Source organism: Artemia sp. Qi Xiang Cuo, chromosome 2, assembly GCF_049724085.1.
Source record: "Artemia sp. Qi Xiang Cuo chromosome 2, ASM4972408v1, whole genome shotgun sequence".
Taxonomy (NCBI): domain Eukaryota; kingdom Metazoa; phylum Arthropoda; class Branchiopoda; order Anostraca; family Artemiidae; genus Artemia; species Artemia sp. Qi Xiang Cuo.
In genome coordinates, this window is record NC_142795.1 from 31349962 (window position 1) to 31368028 (window position 18067).

General features: G+C 34.1%; 1 protein-coding gene across 2 annotated transcripts in view; it reads right to left on the reverse strand.

Annotated features, from left to right (window-relative positions):
- LOC148955136 (uncharacterized) overlaps positions 1–18067 on the reverse strand; it is a 431876-nt gene that overhangs the window by 326323 nt on the left and 87486 nt on the right. For both annotated transcript variants that reach the window (XM_089100529.1, XM_089100520.1), the window contains exons 3-4: positions 16540–16660; positions 10530–10649 (exon numbers count right to left, since the gene is read on the reverse strand). In XM_089100529.1, coding sequence (XP_088956655.1) covers positions 10530–10649; positions 16540–16660 — 241 coding nt within the window. The remainder of the gene's footprint in view (positions 1–10529; positions 10650–16539; positions 16661–18067) is intronic.

Consider the following 18067-nt stretch of genomic DNA (forward strand, 5'->3'; position numbering starts at 1 on the left):
TTTTCTTTTTAGGGGACACGGTAGTAGTTGAGCAACCAAAAATATAAGAAGGGAACATCAAGGTTTTTATAAGGGATGATTATGATGAGTATTAAGGCGCAAATATCTGAAATTTCAAATACTTCAACACATATCTAAATAGACCATTATGGCGGAAGTCTTTATATGGACCTTGAGAAGCCCCACTCTGGCTGAGCGTATTTAAGGTTAGACAATCAATGTTCGTCTTTGTATGGAATTATGGATGGTAACAAATATTAGCTTTTAAAATTACTTTTTATTTTATAATTTAAATTATATTAACTATCATAAAATTAGCGTTATAATGTTGTCACTTATGTATTTATTTTTGCCCCCCTCCTCCCAAATTATACCGTGTTGAACTCATTTCCCTTTTATTTATTTAATTTATAAAGAAATAAATTTATAGTTTTTCCCCATGACCCTATGTTCACTCTTTCCAAAATAGTGGCGAGATACGTCATAATTGTTCATCCAGCACTATATTCATCCTCGTCACACGATTAAAACTAATTTATTTATTGAAACTTGAGTGACTAGACAAGGCCTTCTTCTTCCTCGGAGGGAAGTTAAATTAATTTGTCGAAAACTAGTGTAAAAGTTTTCGCCATTTTAGTATTACTCTAATTTATTATCTTCTTTTGCTTTTTTTTTATACAAAACTGGCACTTGATAGGCCTGTGAACAGTAGCCTACTTAGAAAAGAAGAAAAAATTTATTTGTCAAACAGTGAACAAACTTCTTACAACTGATGGGGTCTTTTTCCACTCACGTTTATTTAAAAAAAAAACTTTTGAGAGGAACTGTGAGGGAAAATTTAATAAGAAAAATAGTCGATCAGACTGCGTACGATCAGAAAAGGCCATGTTGATCTACATAAAATTGGTCTGATAGGAATGGTATACAAAACTTAACTGGACAGGCCTATAAACACTATAGGCCAAAAAAATTGCTGAACAGCAAACATACTGCTTGCCACTAATGAGAGTAGTAAAGCATTAATAGATACAAAACGTGATTGCGTAATTTGACTTTCACAAGCCTGAGGCATGGATATGCGTGCAGTTTAACCGGTACATTGGCTTACCACGGGCCAGTTACCTATTACTATGAACCCTACATGGCTTGGCAGACAGGTTTTCTATTGTGACACTAATTTTTTTTGTGTGTCAATCGGTTAAAGAAAGCTGGTGGTTAGTCCATATGATAACTTGATTGGTTGGTTTTTTAAAAACTTGCCAAGCTATAATGTACTCAATTAAAAACCCTATATAATGTCCATACACTGCATTCTAATTTTCATTATGTTCTAAGACATTGTTTATAGTACGCCATAAATTATTAATTTTGAAAACAATGGATTCGTCAATTTTCAATGTGAGTACACTTTTCATTCTTTTATTTCCCAAAAAAAAATTAAAGAAAAACGTTTTACTATTAAATTCAAATTTCAGAGGGACTTAGCCCCCCCTCCCTTCCAACAATACAAAATCTTAAGAATATGACGAGTACATTCGATAGAAACGGCAAAGCACGCTTTTTTCTATTATGTAAATAAAATATCTCCTCCATAGGTATGTTTACAAGTTTTAATTGTTTTGAAAAACAGTTCTTTATCATTCAGAAACAAGCTTTTTCCAAACATGTTGTTTTTTTCTGGTTTGAATGAAAAGCTTGCGTGTTACAAAGAGTGTGAGAGTTTTGGGGGTGAAATTTCACAGGCTCTTGCTATAAACGGGGTTTATCTAAGTCCAATGTCGTTGCGGATGACTTGGGAGAAGAATGATCGTCGGAGGGGGCCGAATTCCCCTCCATTTTTTTTTTTGGTCACTTAAAAAGGACACTGGAACTTTTAATTTCCCTTTGAATGAGCCCTCCGGGATATTATAGGACCACGGGGTTGATACGATCACCCCAGGGAAAAAAAAAACAACAAAAAAAATTAACAAGTAGCCCTAAACATGTATTTGTGATCATTCTTCTGGCAAAAAATACTAAATTCCACAGTGTTTCAGATAGGAGCTTTTAACTTCTATAGTAGGGCTCTCTGATGGTGTGATTTTCATTAGAGTTCTATGAGTTTTAGAGGGTGCTTCCCCCTTTTTTTAAAAACAAGGCAAATTTTTCTCAGGCGCGTAACTTTTGACCGATAGAGCTAAACTTGATGAAACCTATATATTTGAAATTATCATTATAATGATTAGCTCTTTACGCTAAAGTTTTTTATTGTTTAAAAAAATAAAACTGTGGGAAAAGATCAAAAATGATATTACAGATTAAGGTATTGAGGAGGAGAAGGTCTCTGTCATCTAGGGACTAATTTCTGTTCGTTTTAATGTCTCTCCCTACTTTCAGTTTAAAAAACTTGTTTGTTTTTTTTTATTTAATTTCTGATCGTTTTTTAGTTAATGCAGCTTTTATTTGCATAAAAATTTTACTTTTCTTTTGCTAAATGGATGTCTTTACAAATTAACTTACGTAACTAACTTCTATATTCGTATATTTTTCTTCTGGCAAAAAATACAAACTTGCAGATTTTTGCAGATATGAGCTTGAAACCTATGTAATAAAGTTTTCTGATACGCTGAATCTGACGGTGTGATTTTCATTAAAATTCATTCACTTGCAGGGGATGTTTCCCCACTCTTTAAAAAATCGGGTAAATTTTCTCAGGCTCGTAGCCTTTGATGAGTAATACTAAACTTAATAAAATTTATATATTTAGAATCATCATTATAAACACATTTTTTTGATACATTTATTGAAATCAAAATTCCGTTTTTAAAAGTTTGGATTACTATTGAGCCATATCGCTTGTTTTTTTATTGTTTTTTTTTTTTTTATTACTTATATGTTATTACGTATATTTGGGGGAGGGTTCCCCCCTAAGTCAATACCACTTTCTTTACGTTAAAATTAAAAAAAAAAATTTTATTCACAAACCCCTGAATCACAAAGGCCGTTTAATTAGAATAGCGAGCTCTTTTGAAAGCACTAAAAAAAAAATTGTAGCGTAAAGAGCGAGGTATTGACTTGGGGGAGAACCCCCTCACATACCTTATAATTTATGTTTGTTTTTTTTAGCAGTAAGAAGAAGGAAGTTAAAGAAATTAATAATAGGAGCACCTTTAAGCTATTATATACATCACGCGTTAATGAGCAATAAACTTTTTGCATGTAAACAAGAGGAGGGCACAATTTGACCTCTTAAGCATTTATCGAACGAAATGGAAAAAAGGGGATTGTATTTTTCATGCTAAATTTTGCCTTTTTTTAAAAGGAAGAGGATGCGTGCAATAACCCCCCTTTTGAAAAGAAACCGAGATGGAGCGAAGCTACATTAATGCAAGCCGCAAGGCCATCTATTATCAAATATGCTGGTAGAATTACACACGATCTGGACCAGCCAACGACCACCCAACTTATAGTGCCAGGGCCCTCTCACGCCTGTGTTAGCTCTACATAAGGTAGAAGGAAAATGAAAAGAGACTTGACTGCTTCTCATAATGCCTCAGCCCAGCCTACTCAAGATCGTGAGCTTGACCTTCATGTTTTGCCCGGGACTTCAGGTGTAGAAGCCCAGTCAGAATCTGTAAGCATATGCATAATTTTTGCTTTCCTTATTTTGAAACAAATGGAAGATTTTCTTAAGGGCGTAAATCTTGATGAGTAGAACTTAAATTTGTTTCTAAGCTATTCTAAAATAATCCTATTTCATTTTCTTTCATTAACCAAATTAGCAGTATATAAAGGAATGCTTATAACACTGAAATAGCTTATCATGTTTTCTAAACAAATTGTAGGTACAAAAAGATTTATAGGCCCTTAATTTAGGTATCTGACTATCTCGTAATGGCTATGAACTGCTAAGAATCTTGATATCTGCTATAAAAAACACTTCATTCTAAACAAATTTTAGGTACAAAAAGAGTTATAGGCCATTAATTTAGGTATCTGACTATCTCGTAATGGCTACGAACTGCTAAGAATCTTGATATCTGCTATAAAAAACACTTCATTCTAAACAAATTGTAGGTACAGATTTATAGGCCCTTAATTTAGGTTTCTGACTATCTCGTAATGCCTACAAACTGATAAGAATCTTGATATCTGCTATAAAAAACACTTCATTATAACAAATTGTAGGTACAAAAAGATTTATAGGCCCTTAATTTAGGTATCTGCCTATCTCGTAATGGCTACGAACTGCTAAGAATCTTGATATCTGTTATAAAAAAACACTTCATTCTAAACAAATTGTAGGTACAAAAAGATTTATAGGCCCTTAATTTAGGTATCTGACTATCTCGTAATGGCTACGAACTGCTAAGAATATTGATATGTGCTATAAAAACACTTCATTCTAAACAAATTGTAGGTACAAAAGGATTTATAGGCCCTTAATTTAGGTATCTGACTATCTCGTAATGGCTACGAACTGCTAAGAATCTTGATATCTGCTATAAAAAACACTTCATTCTAAACAAATTGTAGGTACAAAAAGATTTATAGGCCCTTAAAATACTTCCAATTTTTTCATAGAAGATAGAAAAGTTCAAGTTCTCTTCTGAATTTTACCAACGAACACAATTCAATTCTAGTTTCTCAAGAGAAAATAAAAAGCTTCCACTTCAGTTTTAAGTTCACCATGACATAAAAAATCTGAAGTTCAGTTCTAAATTTTTACATAGAAGATAGGAAAAGTTATACTATGGTTTTGATTATTTCCTATGAAGATTAAAAGTTTCACTTAAATTTTTAATTTTTTCCCAAAGAAATGAAGAAAAGCTCAACTTCAATTCTGAATTTTCTCAATGAAAATGAAATAAGTTATTGATCAATTCTATTTTCCCAAAATAATATAAAAATTTTCCACTTCAGTTCAGACAAAAGTTATACTATGATTGTGATTATTTTCCATGAAGATAAAAAGTTTCTTTTTAATTCTAAATTTTCCTAAATTCAATTCCGACCTTTCTCAAAGAGATGAAAAAATTTAAAGCTCTGTTCCAAATATTTTCCCGTAAAAGAAAAGTTGAACTTCAATCCTGAATCTTCTCAATGAACATGAAAAAAGTTATTGAGCAATTATATTTGCCTAAAATAATATAAAATTTTCCAACTCAGTTAATACAATACTCAGAGATTACAAAATTTAAATATTGTTCGAAATATTTCATAGAATATGGAAAAAGTTATACTTTGATATAATTCTAAATTTTATTAACTTCAATTCCGACCTTTCTCAAAGAGAGGAAAAAATTTAAAGTTCTGTTCCAAATATTTTTCCAGAAAAAAAAGTTCAACTTCAATTCTGAATTTTCTAAATGAAAATGAAATAAGTTATTGATCAATTCTATTTGACTAAAATAATTTAAAATTCTCTATTTCAATTCAGATTTTAATCAAAGAGATTAAAAAATTTAAAGTTCCGGTCCAAATATTTCCCCAGAAGAAGAAAAGTTCAACTTCGATTCTGATTTTTCGTAATAAAAATTAAATAAGTAATTGATCAGTTCTATTTTCCCAAAAATAATATCAAAATTTTAAACTTCAGTTCAGATTTTTCTCAAAGAGATGCAAAAAATTAAAAGACTTCCAAATTTTTCATAGAAGATAGAAAAGTTCAAGTTCTCTTCTGAATTTTACCAACGAACACAATTCAATTCTAATTTCTCAAGAGAAAATAAAAAGCTTCCACTTCAGTTTTAAGTTCACCATGACATAAAAAGAGATGACAAAATTTAAAATATTGTTCCAAATTTTTCATAGAAGATAGAAAAAGTTATACTTTGATATAATTCTAAATTTTCTTAAATTCAATTCCGACCTTTCTCAAAGAGATGAAAAAATTTAAAGTTCTATTCGTTTTGGCTTCATGTGTTGTTACGTTAAATTTAGATTAGACCGGTTTTTCTTTTCATTTTGGCTTCATGTGTTGTTACGTTGAATTTAGATTAGACCGGTTTTTTTTTCTATAGTAGAGACTAGCGTATATTTTTAGAGTAGAAAAAAAAATTCTGGTTAGTCTGAAGTTGATTGTCTGAAAAGTATTTTTTTGGGGGAGATACACGATTGGCTTAAAAAAAAGCATAATTTTTAAAATCAAAACAAATTAATATCATTAAATAATTCCATTTTTTTTTTTTTTTAAAAACAATTGGCTGAAATAAAAGCGGAACTTTTAAAATCACAACAACTGAAGATCAGTAAATGATTCCTTTGTTTTTTTTTTGTTAAACACAATTGGTTGAAACAAAAGCAGAACTTTTAAAATCACAACAACTGAAGGTCAGTAAATAATTACATTGTTTTGTTTTTTTTTTTAAACACGATTGGTTGAAATAAAAGAGGAACTTTTAAAATCACAACAACTGAAGGTCAGTAAATAAAAAAATTCGTTTTGGCTTCATGTGTTGTTACGTTGAATTTAGATTAGACCAGTTTTTCTTTTAATTTTGGCTTCATGTGTTGTTACGTTGAATTTAGATTAGACCGGTTTTTCTTTCTATAGTAGAGACTAGCGTATATTTTTAGAGTAGAAAAAAAAATTCTGGTCTTCATGTGTTGTTACGTTGAATTTAGATTAGACCGGTTTTTCTTTCTATAGTAGAGACTAGCGTATAAATAATGTCATGAAATCAACATGCAAAGTCCACATAGCTTTATTTCATTTTTTAAGGTTCATTTAGACGAGGTTACGTGCGCGCACGTAACCTCGGTGTTTATAGCAGTGTTTTTTATAGAAAGTTTATATAAAGTGTAACTTCGTTGTTTATATAAAGTGTTTTTTATAGCAGATATCAAGATTCTTAGCAGTTCGTAGCCATTACGAGATAGTCAGATACCTAAATTAAGGGCCTATAAATCCTTTTATACCTACAATTTTTTTATAATTAAGTGTTTTTATAGTATATATCAAGACTCTTAGCAGTTTGTCGCTATTACGAGATAGTCAGATACCTAAATTAAGGGCCTATAACTCCTTTTGTACCTACAATTTGTTTAGAATGAAGTGTTTTTTATAGCAGATATCAAGATTCTTAGCAGTTCATCGCCATTACGAGATAGTTAGATACCTAAATTAAGGGCCTATAAATCTTTTTGTACCTACAATTTGTTTAGAATGAAGTGTTTTTTATACCAGATATAAAGATTCTTAGCAGTGTGTAGCCATTACGAGATAGTCAGATACCTAAATTAAGGGCCTATAAATCTTTTTGTACCTACAATTTGTTTAGAATGAAGTGTTTTTTATAGCAGATATCAAGATTCTTAGCAGTTCGTAGCCATTACGAGATAGTCAGATATCTAAATTAAGGGCCTATAAATCTTTTTGTACCTGCAATTTGTTTAGAATGAAATGTTTTTTATAGCAGATATCAAGATTCTTAGCAGTTCGTAGCCATTACGAGATAGTCAGATACCTAAATTAAGGGCCTATAAATCTTTTTTGTACCTACAATTTGTTTAGAATGAAGTGTTTTTTTATAGCAGATATCAAGATTCTTAGCAGTTCGTAGCCATTACGAGATAGTCAGATACCTAAATTAAGGGCCTATAAATCTTTTTGTACCTACAATTTGTTTAGAAAACATGATAAGCCAGTTCAGTGTTATAAGCATTCCTTTATATACTGCTAATTTGGTTAATGAAAGAAAATGAAATAGGATTATTATAGAATAGTTTAGAAACAAATTTAAGTTTTACTCATCAAAAGTTATGCGCCTGAGAAAATTTACCTTATTTTTCAAAATAGGGAAAGAAAAAATTATGTATATACTTACAAATTCTGACTGGACTTCTACACCTGAAGTCCCTGGCAAAACATGAAGGGGGTCAAGCTCACGATCTTGAGTAGACTGGGCTGAGGTATTATGAGAAGCAGTCCAGTCTCTTTTCATTTTCCTCCCAGCTTATGTAGAGCTAACACTGGCCTGAGAGGGCCCTGGCACTATAAGTTGGGTGGATGTTGGCTGGTCCAGATCGTTTGTAATTCTACAAGCATATTTTACAATAGATGGCCTTGTGGCTTTCACTAATGCAGCTTCGCACAATCTCGGTTTTTTTTCAATAGGGGGGTTATTGCATGCATCCTCTTACTTTAAAAAAAAAAGGCAAAATTTGGCATGAAAAAAAACAATCCCCTTTTTTCAATTTTGTTGTATAAATGCTTAAGAGGTCAAATTTTACCCTCCTCTTGTTTAAATGCAAAAAGTTTATTGCTCATTAAGGCGTGATGCATATAATGGCTTAAAGGTACTCCTATTATTAATTTCATGACATTCCTTCTTATTACTGTTAAATAAAAACCAGCAAAAATTATAAGGTATGGGAGGGGTTCTCCCCCAAGTCAATGCCTCAATCTTTACGCTACAATTTTTTTTTTTTTTTAGTGCTTTCAAAAGAGCTATCTATTCTACATAAACGGCCTTTGTGATTCAGGGGTTTGTGAATCAAAATTGTTTTAAAATTTTAACGTGAAGTGTGTGGTATTGACAAAGGGAAGACTCCTCCCCCTCATATATGTAATAAAATATACGTAATAAAAAAAACAATAAAGAAACAGACGATACGGCTCAATAGTAATCCAAACTTTTAAAGACGGAACTTTGCTGTCAATAAACATATCAAAAGAATGTGTTTATAATGCTGATTCTAAATATATAAATTTTACTAAGTTTAGTATTACTCATCAAAGGCTACGAGCCTGAGAAAATTTACCCGATTTTTTAAAGAGTGGGGAAACATCCCCTGCAAGTGAATGAATTTTAAGGAAAATCACACAGTCAGATTCAGCGTATCAGAAAACCCTATTACATAGGTTTCAAGCTCATATCTGCAAAAATCTGCAAGTTTGTATTTTTTGCCAGAAGATAAATATACGAATATAGAAGTTAGTTACGTAAGTTAATTTGTAAAGACATTCATTTAGCAAAAGAAAAGTAAAATTTTTATGCAAATAAAAGGTGCATTAAATAAAAAACTATCAGAAATTAAATAAAAAAAAACAAACAAGTTTTTAAAACTGAAAGTAAGGAGCGACATTAAAACTTAAAACGAACAGAAATTATTCCCCCTGTAAAAGAGACTGTCCCCTCCTCAATGCTTCGCTCTTTACGCTAAAGTTTGACCCTGTCTCAGAGCTTTATTTTTTTTTAAAACAATAAAAAACTTTAGCGTAAAGAGCGAATCCTTATGATGATGATTTCAAATATATCAGTTTCATCAAGTTTAGCTATACCGGTCAAAAGTTATGCGCCTCAGAAAAATTTGCCTTGTTTTTGAAAAAAGGGGGAAACACTCTCTAAAACTCAAAGACCTTTGATGAAAATCACACCATCAGAGAACCTTACTATAGAAGTTAAAAGCTCCTATCTGCAAAACTGTGGAATTTTGTATTTTTTGCCAAAAGAATGATCACGGATGCATGTTTAGGCCTAATTGTTAATTTTTGTTGTTGTTTTTTTTTCCTGGGGTGATCGTATCGACCCAGTAGTGCTAGAATATCCCGGGGGGCCCATTCGAACGGAAATTAAAAGTTACAATGTCCTTTTTAAGTAACCGAAAAAAAATAGAGGGCAACTAGGCCCCCTCTCACGCTAATTTTTTCCCAAAGTCATCCGCCGTGACATCGGAATTAGACAAACCCCGTTTATAGCAAGAGCCTGTGAAATTTGACCCCCAAAACTCTCACTCTCTTTGTAACACGCAAGCTTTTCATTCAAACCAGAAAAAAATACAACATGTTTGGGAAAAGCTTGTTTCTGAATGATAAAGAACTGTTTTTCAAAACAATTAAAACTTGTAAACATACCTATGGAGGAGAGATTTTATTTACATAATAGAAAAAAGCGTGCTTTGCCGTTTCTATCGAATATACTCGTCATATTCTTAAGATTTTGTATTGTCGGAAGGGAGGGGGGCTAAGTCCATCTGAAATTTGAATTTACTAGTAAAATGTTTTTCTTTAATTTTTTTTTGGGGGGGAAATAAAAGAATGAAAAGTGTACTCACATTGAAAATTGACGAATCCATTGTTTTCAATGTTAATAATATATGGTGTACTATAAACAATGTCTTAAAACATAATGAAAATTGGAATGCAGTGTATGGACATTATATCGGGTTTTTAATTGAGTACATTATAGCTTGGCAAGTTTTTAAAAAACCGACCAATCAAGTTATCATATGGACTAACCACCAAGCTTTCTTTAACCGTTTGACACACAAAAAAAATTAGTGTCACAATAGAAAACCTGTCTGCCAAGGCATGTAGGGTTCATAGTAATAGGTAACTGGCCCGTGGTAAGCCAATGTACCGGTTAAACTGCACGCATATCCATGCCTCAGGCTTGTGAAAGTCAAATTACGCAATCACGTTTTGTATCTATTAATGCTTTACTACTAATGAGGTCTTAAGCAAATCTGTGCTTATTTTACAAAAGCATTGGAAAGGAGCTGAGAGAGAAAATTTTAATGACAAAACAGTTGATGAGGCTACTTACATCCAAAATACCAAGTCACATTTGGATTTGGTGCGTCACCTGCTTTACAAGTAAGCGTAGCGTGTTTCTCGTCTATTCGTGTCCTGTTCAAAGGTGGTTCTTCAAATACAGGGGTAAAAGCTAAAAGAAAATTGTTATTACACATCTAAAGTATGTATAAAACACAAAATCTGTTATGAATAATCCCATGATCATAGGCATGGGCGCCCATAAGGAGGCAGAGGAGGCACAAGCCCCCCTCCCCCCCATGGCTAAATGACACTGCCTTATATTTTTATTTTTTGTTTTGAGAGTTTTATTATGCAACTAGACCCTGGCGCCGTGCCAATAAGGGAAGATCGGAGGCGGGGGCAAAAATTAGCAGCAGTGGCGCGCCGCTGGCGCGATCATTGTTGACCAGAAAATGTTTTTGTTTTGATTAGTCTTCCTCAAATTCCAACTTCACTTCATATCAGATTTTGGCCTATTCGCGAGTTAGAAGCTTTGCGAGTTGCTGCCTGGACGCTGGTCTTCTTTGTTATTCATCAAGGGAAGTAGAAATCTGATAAAAACGAAATGGCTTTGGCATTTCAGAACTCTTGTATAATAGTTGAAATATGTAAGAGCTATGTATTCCTAATAAAGTTAATTATCAAAATTAATAGTATTTTTTTCATCGAACACCGTCAGCGTCGAGAAGAACTGTCACCGTCTACTTCAAAGCTGGGTTGGTAGGAAAATCTTTCCCCTTAGCTTTTATGCTATCCAGCATCCAGAAGGGATTTGGAAGGTATATCTCCTCTCAATCTAGATGGTTTTGATAATGAAGATAATGTGATAATGATGAAAATTTCCTCTTAAATACAGACCAAACAAATGTTTCTTAGCCCATGAAGCTGGCGGCAAATTGCCACACTCATTAGAGGTTCTAACCCCAGCCCCATCCCTACCTGCACTGCCATCCTCTCACCCAATGGTTTCAGTAAGCCCTATGATTTTGCAGCCACTATGAAATAGGACAGTCACACCTGAACAAGTACAACCACATCCCAGCACCACCAAGAAAACTCATATCACTTTCACTGATACATCAGTGAAAACCAAGATTGAAGCTGCCTTTACTACAAGGAAAGCAAAGAAGAGGTGGAAAATAAAGAATTGAAGCAACAAAAGCAAGAAAAACAAAGAAGCAGGCTGTGAAGAGATTTAGTGAGAAGACAGCACTGAGGGTGAAAATGAAACTGGAAAGGTTCAGACAGGGACTGTTGATGGCAACTCAGACAGTTCTCGAAAAGGAACGTGAACTTAGTTTTGATTTGGCTTGCATTTGGCAACTTTGCAAATTCCATCTATGAGGGCCATTAGATAGAAGGTAAAACCTACTGCAGAGGTCAGTGTGACGACTATGAGCGGTGGGAGAGGTAATGTGTGATAGTGGCTGGAACAGCCAGATCATATCTACCACATGAAAGAGGATTTAACGTAAAGACCCCCAGTACTTGGATAGTGTGTGATCTTTGACAAATGTTTTGACTAAAATGTATCTTCCCTAAACAAGGACATCAGGTTACCTTAACCTTTGACCTGATGCGTATAGCTGGGATTGGCTGACTACAATCTTATAGCCAAGTCTATTTAAATATGATTACTCTTTTTCATAAAACGTGTCATTGATTGAATCTGTCCATGATTGAGATACTTCAATTTTAAGATCTCTTGTTCAAGATTGGGCAGTAGCCTATTTTCCGAGATTAGAGTCAAGCTAAAAATTTGTAATTATAATTAGGTCTCTACTATTAACTGTCTGTGCATTTAAAATAGTTTCCATTGCATATGGGCGAAATATTCAAACTAATATACTACTTTATAAGAAAATTCTGACTGATTTAATAGAGGAAAATTAATTTTCCTGGTGGTTTAATAGATATAACTATTGAGATGGTGATTAGGCAGACCTGCATTTGTAGTCTCCTTCCCATTCATTTTTGTCGATGTCTGAAATAGATCCCCGTCCTATAATTAGACACCTCTTAGTCTGCTCCTAGTAATTACACCTCCAGTGGTTTTATGACAAAAAATAAAACACATTAATTGTCCTCGATGTTAAATTCAGAATTTAACAGTTAGGAACTAGAGCATTTTCAGAACCTACCGTTTCAAGTAACGCATCTATGTCACGGTGTCAAAACCTCAGCATTAGAGGCAACGCTATAGCGTTGTCTATAGCAAAGGCCATACGGCTCCAATGTTTTATTATTTATTTATTTTTCCCAGAAGGGGTTGTCATAGAAACTTCAAAGGGGAATCATTCGATTGGAAATCGAGAGTTCTAGTGCCCTTTTTAAGGGTCAAAAGTGATTGGAAGGCAACTAACACCCACGGCACTTCCACGCGCATCAATTTCCCAAACTTATCCAATTAAATTTTAAGATAACCATTTTGTTTAGTGTAGCTGATTTCTAGATAGAAATCATTTCTTAGAAAAAGACACTCCCCCACAGCCCTCACGGCACTGGATACCAGCTATACCCATGATGCATGTGAGGTTTTCACAGAATGCTTTGTCATCGAATCTTCAAAAAGGACTACTTCAATTGGAAATTCAAAGGGCTAGTGCCCTTTTTAATAGTCTAAAATGATTGGAGGGAAACTTACCCCCCCCCCCCCCTCTTACGCCCACCATTTCCCCAAACACATCCAATCAGAATTTTGAGATAGCCATTTTGTTCAACGTAGCTGAAAATTCAGGAAATTCGTTCTTTCAGAATAACAACTCCCCGACAGCCCTCGGGCAAGGGTTGCACAGTTTGAAATAACCAAACGATATAATTAACCTTAAAACTAATCCAAATACATTAAAATGGACCATGCGCACGTTGCGGTGCAAGTGTGGTAAAGCTTTATAATTTAGTTAATTATTAATTGAGTAAAAATATATTAAGACGCAAATACAAAGTTTCAAAATACCACTTTTTATTAAGATAAAGATACAAATCGTGGCATGTGTAAGCTTGGAGGGAACTTGCTCAATAACCAATTTCCTGGCTAAATACGTCAATGTACCGGAAGGACGTGGTTAGTTTTTCATGTATATTCCCAGATTTTTGAGACTGAAGTCAGACCTTTTGACTTGCCGGGGGAACCTCTGCCCGTTTATTTCCTCGTTAAGAAGTACCTTGGGATCTTGTCAGATCATTGTAAGTGTCTGTATCTTATTATATATTATTGTAGTTTCTGAGACTTGTAGTCTACTTGGGACAGCCAGTCCCAGTAGAATCTCTATATCTGGAATATTATATGTAAATTAAATAAAAGTATTGTATTTTAGACAAACTCTCTACGATCTACCTTTCGCGGGTCGTATTTACCCATTGGATACGCCTCATTAGTCCGGCAATAGCCTGAGGCAATTTACCAAAGTATAAACAACTTAGGGCCATGGTTTATCTCCCCTGTAAAGGGAGAATAAAAGCATCTACGACTACAACACCCAAATCGTATAAAATACACTTCACAACACAAGTCACGATACGCGCAGAAACTTTTTGACTTTAGCACCGAAAATCGTTGTGTAGCACGCAAATTGGGGCAGCTTTATCACTTTAGGAACTGACTGCAGTGGCAACCCTGGACGCTTCCCGTGTTTTTCACCCAGATTTATGGTTGCCACACTTAGTAAAATTTTACCAAATTTAGTAAAAACGGACCTCAGTTAGTAAATTTTCTAAATCGAGGTCAGATTTACTAAATTTTTGAAAATGTTTTTAATTTAGTAAGTGTCTTCGTAAATTTACCAGAAAAGTAAGTGTTCGGCTCAAAACAATGCTAGAATCATCTGAAGTTTTGTCCTGACGGCAGTTTCTTGTTTATTGGGCATTAAAACTACCTATAACAGTAAAATTCTGTCTACTCAGACAGTAAATTACCGAGTATTATACGGAGCTGCACAAAACAACAGAAGGATCGATGCATTCAAGGTTCTTGAGTGCTTCATCGGTGCCAGGACAGCATCCCGTAAGGATATGGCAAGAAAAAGCCGTCAAGTAAAGACAAGGTGTACTAGGTGGGGAGTCGCTCGCAATCTATTTCAAGTAGAATCTTTTCTCCCAGTAAGATACTGTAAGAGCGGTGAGACAACTATTGCCAATTTGAATTCACTTCTTGCAGGCGCAAACAGACAACTGCCGTCCGACTCGTTCAAGTCTGCAAGAAGTGATTTGAACAAACAGGACAGTCGTTTACCGATCGGTGAAAATTCACAGAAAGTTGTTCTTTCTCTTTCTCCGACAGTCGTGACCGACCCCTATGGAACAAAACTAGTCTAGTAACAGACTTATGATGGAGTCATAAAAAAGAGACCCTTCAAGGTGGATATTGCTTCTGTACTGCACAAGCCCACTTCTACCCTCAACCAATCAGAAGTAGCTCCACGCTTTTTAGGGAAAAAAATATTACGCTTCCCGTAACTCCAACGAAGCGATGCTGTCAGCGTATAAATAGAGTAACAAGCGGCAGCAGTAGGTTTATTTGAAGGAAAACGAAAGAAAAGAGGAAAAGACAGAGAAAAGACGAAAAGAGAAAAAAAGAAAAAGAAAAGAAAAGATAGCATAAATTCTATTGATTATCCTCGTATAGTAAAATTCGGTACTTGATGGGGCGCTTGCGGCGGTAGCTGCACGCGCAAAATTTTTTTTGGAGCATTTAGTAAAAACAGATGCGATTTAGTAAATTGTTCCTCTCAGATTTAGTAAATTCTTCCAAGCCAGGGTGCCAATACTGTCCAGATTTCTCCAGATATCAATTTAGAGCTGGATCGACTCTGGCTGAGCTTACAGAGTCACACCATTGACCCTCGTCCCAAACCAAATAATGAGGGATACCAAGACTCGAATCCCTGTCCTGAAGATTTCAAGTCTGGACCTCTAACCACTCGGCTAGGACGGCTCAAGTAATTGACATTATTATTGTTATTAACAAATGGGTCACAAAACAAACAACATAAGGATCTCCGTATAATGCTAAAAAAACAAAACTGTATATAGTGCTAACAATATCAAAATAGGTCCTGACGCATGTTAGCGTGTTTGGGATGACCCCAAAAAAAGAATACTTCATCTCCTTATACACTAATACATTTCCTTGGGGAAATAAAACTCTCTGACTCCTCCTCCCCACCCCCACCCCTACTAAACAATTAATCAACATTCTAAGGATAATAATTTTTATTACAGGTAACTTAAAGGAATCCCACACTCATACTCTATGATTCATCATGCTTCCTTTCATATACCGACAATTACCTCAATCAACACACAAGAAAACTTTTTCTCTTTTAACATTCACAAGCATACACTCACTCCCAGATCAATCACCTAATCCGTGTCTACAAAACTGGTTAAAACAAATACATCGCAAAGAAGCACGAAATTCCTCAAGAGCCTTCTTACCTTTTACTTCCGCCGGAAGCCTGTTCCATACTTCAGGACCAATATACCTAATAGACATTTTAGATCTGGTAGTAACTGGAACCGGCGTTGTAACTAATTGAACATTTCAACATTTCTAGTTTCATAACTATGTTCCCTTTCATTATAAAGTTCCGAAAAACATGCAGGTAACAAATTAGAAAAAAAATTTTATACATAAACAAATTTACGTAAAATTTAACCAAACCAAAAAATGGTAAAATTTTTAATTGGTGATACCTCGATCTTACCGAATTCTGGGACAAGTTAATGGTCAAAACTCTTACAGGTTTATTTTGTAACACACGGAGCGGATACAAATGGCTACTGAACGTCGACGACCAAACTTTATTTCTTTACTTTATTTCTACTCGTTTTAGGGTTTAACACGAATTTTCACTTTTTTTTTGAAAAATTCCTCTTTTGGAGGACATCTTATTAGGATATCTTTTGGAATAATAGGAATCCACATCAAGGCAATATGCCGTAAGACAAAGGACTTTATCAAAACAATGCTGAAAATTTTTGGACAATTGTCAAGTCTCTATTTTCAAATGAAGACCTACCTACTTTCCTTATTTTTCTTAGATCAATCGTCCTGGAAGCTCCAACATTAGTTTGCCAGTAAATCAACGACCGTCCCGAAAGAATAGCAACATCACTGAAAAATGGTCCAGAGATACCTTCCTAAAATAATGTAAAAATTGTGTTTGTCGAAAACAAATAAATGTAACAGTATGAACGTTGAAAATTAATTTTAATTTCCCTATTAATTACTACACAAGACAGGAGGCAATGATACTCAAGGGGGACCTGTCTGACTTGAACACCAAATAAATGCAGATATAGTTTTAAAATTGGCAAACTTAGTACAGTAAAACCTTTCGAGATTTTTTTTTTTATTTTACTTTCTCAAAGTGCCTGCAGGAGCAGAAACCCTTTTGTGGAATATATGAATCCTGAACCTAAAATTTATTACAAAGGTCTTTCAGGAAATGGAATAAATTGAGCTTCGTCAATACTTGTTTTTTAAGTTTATCCCCCTCCTCTGCTTGCAAAGTATTTTTTAGCCACACCCCTCGGAGCTCGATCTGTGTGTACTTATAACTATATTCATTGCAGTAAAATTAAAAATTTTGCTCCCTCTCAAAGCATTAATTAATCCTTACTCTTCACCATTTTGCTTCCTCTTTTTCTGAGCTTTTTATATCATTTTTTCTAACTTTGTTGTTTTTTTCATTTTTGCTATTGCCGTCTACAATTTGGCTTAGCTTTCTGGCAGGTTTTTTTTAAATATGTGTTATCAAATACAGAATGAATTTGTGTGCATGATAAAAATAAACGCTTTCGATAAAGAAATTAGGGACACAAGAAAACCAAAGTTAATTTGTAATAGAATACAAACAAACACTGGTAAAAAAGGGTTATATAAAAAAACGATAAAAATGTCGCCGGGCCCGAATAGAACAAATATTTAATTAACACATTTCACAAAAGAACACATTTCAAGAGCGTGAATTATATCATTTCCGCCACAGGAGAGGTTGTTCGTCATAGTATTTATGACGTATACAAACTTGCAAAAGAAACATAACTAAGCATAAAATACCAAGTGTCATGAGTCTATTTACAAAAGACGTTTTAAGAAGTTTCATAATACCTATAGGACAATAACGTAAATTAACAATTGATCAAAATGAACAAATTGGACAATCAAAGTAGACAAGATCAAGAGGATGACCCGACAAATTTAAATTCACAATAGGCGAACATGAACAACCTAGACCATGAAATGTGACAAGGCCAATCCGAGCAGTTAAGGCAAAGGGGATTAAAAAATGTCTGAAGTAATGATAAACGAAAATGAAGAACAAAGAAATATGTGGTTAGAATACTTGCAAAAATGACAATTGCAACGATTCAAAAACGAAAGTGAGGAACAAAGGAATATGTGGTTAGAAGATAAGCGGGAGTGACAATTACAACGAGCCAAAAACAAAAGTGAAGAACAAAGAAATATGCCGCTAGAAGATAAGCGGCAGCAAGAATTACAACGAGTCGAAAGCGACAGTGAAGAAAAAAGAAATATGCAGC